Consider the following 4447-nt stretch of genomic DNA (forward strand, 5'->3'; position numbering starts at 1 on the left):
AAATGCTTGCAAATATCTAATATCTTGTTAAAACTAAACAAGAGAGATTGTAACTTCCTACCAGCAGCAGCGTTAAAACAGGGTCACTTGTGTGAATACATGTGTACAGATACAGATTTATGAAAAAAAGACTTACAGTAAGGGAAGAAGAAAAATAACAAAAGGGATGTTCAGAAGGCACTGAAGGCAATCATAACAAAACTGAAAAATGTAAATCTCCTTCAGCATGTGAATATGAAAACATTATCAGTTTCATTAGCACAATAATTGATCTCATCCCACCTGGGAGGCATTCCAGAGGTTTTTTGGAAAAAGCATTCATGTGATTGCACCACTGGGACCCACCTGGCTGTCTAGAAGCCTGTCAAGCCACTTAAACTGATTGATAATGAGCCGAGGAAAATTTGTTCCAAAGGTGCCCACACTGAAACAGCAGAAAGTAGAACAGGTTAGTCAGACCTACAGACTCAAAAGCTTTGCTGCTGGTCAGAAAGACCAACTAACCCCATTTTTAACTGGTTGTTAATACATAGAGAAATTTTCACTCCTCTTACAGTTTGATGGAAATTTACACACATTGAAGGAAAAAACACATCAGTGCAAATGGTCATTCAGGTAAGTTAAAAGTACTGATTGAAGTCAAAGAGCTGGTGATTGTCCAAAAGAAATTTACTTTGAAGGTAGAGAGAAGTCAGTCTATACTCACACATCAAAAAAGAATTCAGGGATCTTTTCCAACAACAGTGTTATGACAGCAGGCTGAAAGAAGGCAAAGAGACAGTGTTAGGATGATCTACTGGTTGTGCTGTGGCATTGCCACAAACAGACCTTTCACAAAACATGAAATACATACCAAGAATAAAATAGTCAAAAGGACCAACAAAAGTATTTCCTGTATAAGAAATTTCTTGCCTAATGTGAGAAAGGAGGCACAGAGCCTGAAAAGTGAAAAACACCACCGCCAAGTGGCATAAACTGTCCACATAATCTAACAGTCAGAGCACACAGACAGGATGTACAACTCCACTGAGCTAAACACACATCTCATTCTCAGACCCAGACGAGTTGCTTTTCACCACACAGGAAACTAAAGCATCAACTTTAGGTAAGTTTGAGAACTGAGCCCACATGCTTTTGTCATTCCCTTTGCAGCTCTAATTCTTCACCCTTTGAATCCTGGCCCAAATGCAATTCTAAAACTATATTTAGGACAAGAACTTTTAAAACACTCTAGTTAAAAAAGACTTGAAATGCACAGCTGCTCTCAGGCTTCCCATGCCTTGGTGAGACATCTGTCATCTTCAACTCCATATACATCTCAATGCATTTTGTATACAATTTAACAACTTGTTCTTGCCAGCAGGTTGCTCAGTGTCTTGCCCATTTTAAAACACTTCCAAGATTCAAATTCCTCCAATAATGGAGGTTCAATCACCTCTCCAGCCTACTTGTTCTAGCACTTAAAAAAAAAGTCCTTCTCCACAGTGGAAGTGGCTATAGCCTATCAGAATTTCCCATGGCTGACCTAAGACGTCATCTCTCATCATGCCCCTGTGCGGCCCTGAGAAGAGTCTGGCTGTGCTCACTACACCATGCAACTAGTTATTTGAAGACCACAATATTTCCCTTAAGACTGAAGACACCTAGTTCCCTTTGTCTCTGCTTGCATGCCATGTGCCTCATGTCCTGAGCATCTTTGTGTCCCTAACGAAGCAACAAACTGGACACTATTCCAGATACAGCCTCACCTGCCTCACAGCCAGTTCCACTAATCCCTTACTTATGTAACACCATTAAAAGAGCAAACTAAGGTGCCCATACCTGTAAGATCTTGATTCCCAGAAGCAGTTTAATGAGGCTTTCGCAATATGAGTGCACCAGATTCCTGCAAGATGAAAGGTTCCACCACAGTTGGAACATAAACAAATTAGGAGAGCAAGCTGTAAATCTTTTCATGAGTTACAGCCTGTTTTTTTTAAAAGCCCACATACAATGACTTATGGTAACATAAGGTAACCACAGGCACACACAAGAAGATTTAAAACTGCACTTTAGCTCTGAACAAACTCACTCTCCACACGACTAGTGTGAGCTGGAAAAGTCTGTGGTTAACCTCCACCTCCCAGAAAAAATAGTCTCTAAAAAGAGTTGACCTTCACCAGCTCTGCCAATTTTTTTTCACCCCAATATGTGGTTCATGCCATAAAATGCCATAGACCTCAGTGCATGCCATCAGCAGACAGCAAATTCTGTGACTTGCCACTTCAAACTTGCTGCTATCAAACAGCAATGCACTGCAGCAGCTACTCCTGCCTAAGAAACAAGACTTGAAACAAGTTATGGCTTTTCCCTCCACTCTGCTCAATACTACAGGACTTTGAACTAGAGCTTTTAACCGGACATTTAACATTTAAGCTCTGACTGAAGGGGAAGACAAAATACATTTTCTGTACCTCGACCCCTCAGTCCGTATGGGAGTGCATGGCAAGAGGCAGTTCTTGAACTGGTTCCTGTCCTTGATGTGGGATTCCAAACCGGTGATAAACTGCTTCACAACCTGCAAAGCAGAGGGAAGTTAGCCCTGGAAAATTTCCCTGATAACTGCTGTCTTTTAGGACACTGTAAGAAGATGATGAGAGCAGGGAAGGTTATCCAGGGAACTGCAGTCAGACAGAAACCACTATGAAAGGAATGCTGGATAATGAATTAATCCTAATCTAGACCACTACCAAAAGGAAACACTGATTGTTCTGCAAAATAACTCTAAAGCAAGTGTCTCACATTTTACTTTGATTTAAAAAGGCTTTGCCTTTCTTGCTGTTCAGCTGAGACAGCAACATTTAATGTGACAAGAGCTGCACCCAAAAAAACATTTGCAGCCAAATGACTGCCCTCAGGACTTTCCCACTGGGCTTGCTAACTGGAGAGGAGCACCACATCGTGGCAGTTCCAATGCTGCCAGCTCCCAGAAAATATAAATCCAAACATAGCTTCCACCAGTGAGTTAAGCAAGTGATTTTTCTCCCTTGAGTCTTTTGTCTATTGAATAACATTGTCAATGAGTTACTCTGACAGGGCACAGTGGTGGAAATGCAGAACTTTTCCTTGGAATCATGCAAAGCCACTCTTGGAGCATTGTCCTGGTTTTGGCTGGGACAGTTAATTTTCTTGCTAGTAGCTGGTACAGTGCTGTGTTTTGGATTTAGGATGAGAACAATGCTGATGTTTCAGTTGGTACTGAGCAGAGCTTGCACAGAGCCAGGGACTTGTCAGCTTCTCACCCCACCAGTGAGGAGGTTTGGGGGCACAACAAGCTGGGAGGGGACACAGCTAGGACAGCTGACCCCAACTGGCCAAAGGGATATTCCAGACCATGTGGCACCAATCTTAGTGTATAAACTGTAGGAAAAGCTGGCCAGGGCCATTGCTGGGGAACTGGCTGGGCAGAGGTCAGCAGGTGGTGAGCATTGAGCCTCATTTGTTTTGCATAGTCTAATTCTTTTGTCATCATCACCATCATTATTATTTTTATTACCCTCCTTTCCATTTCTGTTCTATTCAACTGCCTTTATCTCAACTCACAAATTTTACTTTCCCCCCTCAAGTCTCTCCTCCACCTCAGTGTGGGGCAGTGAGTGAGCAGCTGTGTGGTGCTTAGCTGTCTGACAGGTTAAACCATGACCAAGGCTGGATAAACAGAGTCACAGGCTGGTCATCTTTTTCTTACCATCAAGATCTTACAGCTGAGAAAAACACAGACAGAGAAGAAGGACAATGAGACCAAAAGACTGGACACAACACTGAAAGAACTGGAAAATCTGGACCATGGAAATCCAAGACAAGCTACTGTGTTGCACACTTTTGTACAGGACTAGCAGGGACAGGCAGCTGTATTCACATCTTTTGCTTCTCAGCAGTTTCAACGCTGACTCTTGCCAAACCACAGTGTTACTTACACCTGGGTAAGTAGGGTGCTTCTCCAGGGCCAGGCAGAGCTTCTTCTGGAAAGCCATTTGATCCACAGCTAAGGATAAATTTTAAGAAGAAAATAAAGCACCAGACACATTTCATCCATACAACATCACAACAGCAGGTACACCAAGAACCACCTCTCAAGTTCACCCACCAACACTTCTACATTTGCTCCACCAAGAGGTTAGCAAAAGCCTGAGTGGAATCACCACTTGTGCTTTCTCCAGTCAGGGCTGAGAGCAGCTGATTGAAAAGGCTTAATACAGGAGTTCCTGAAGGCCTTGTCTGAACTGAAAGGCAACAATGACATGTTTGTTGTCCTGTTTCAGAGTTCCTGCCTCTGTAATTCAATACTGCAATCACAGATACAGTATAACATGTTTCCATGTACCTCCAATCATCTTCCAGAAGTCTTTAGACTTAACTTGTATACTCCCAAAAAGGTGGGGTAATGGGTTTAGATGATGCACTGAGT

The 4447-nt window shown here is 42.5% G+C and overlaps 1 protein-coding gene across 1 annotated transcript in view; it reads right to left on the minus strand.

Moving 5' to 3' along the window:
- Positions 1-4447, minus strand: part of LOC103801914 (Fanconi anemia group D2 protein-like) — a gene marked incomplete at its 3' end in the record, with an annotated part of 44452 nt that overhangs the window by 39485 nt on the left and 520 nt on the right. Inside the window, 5 exon segments of the mRNA XM_009074353.1 lie at positions 346-424; positions 707-759; positions 1822-1885; positions 2454-2557; positions 3957-4024. Of these exon segments, the coding sequence (XP_009072601.1) occupies positions 346-424; positions 707-759; positions 1822-1885; positions 2454-2557; positions 3957-4024 (368 nt within the window).

The sequence above is a fragment of the Acanthisitta chloris genome, unplaced genomic scaffold (genome assembly GCF_000695815.1).
Source record: "Acanthisitta chloris isolate BGI_N310 unplaced genomic scaffold, ASM69581v1 scaffold8355, whole genome shotgun sequence".
NCBI lineage: Eukaryota > Metazoa > Chordata > Aves > Passeriformes > Acanthisittidae > Acanthisitta > Acanthisitta chloris.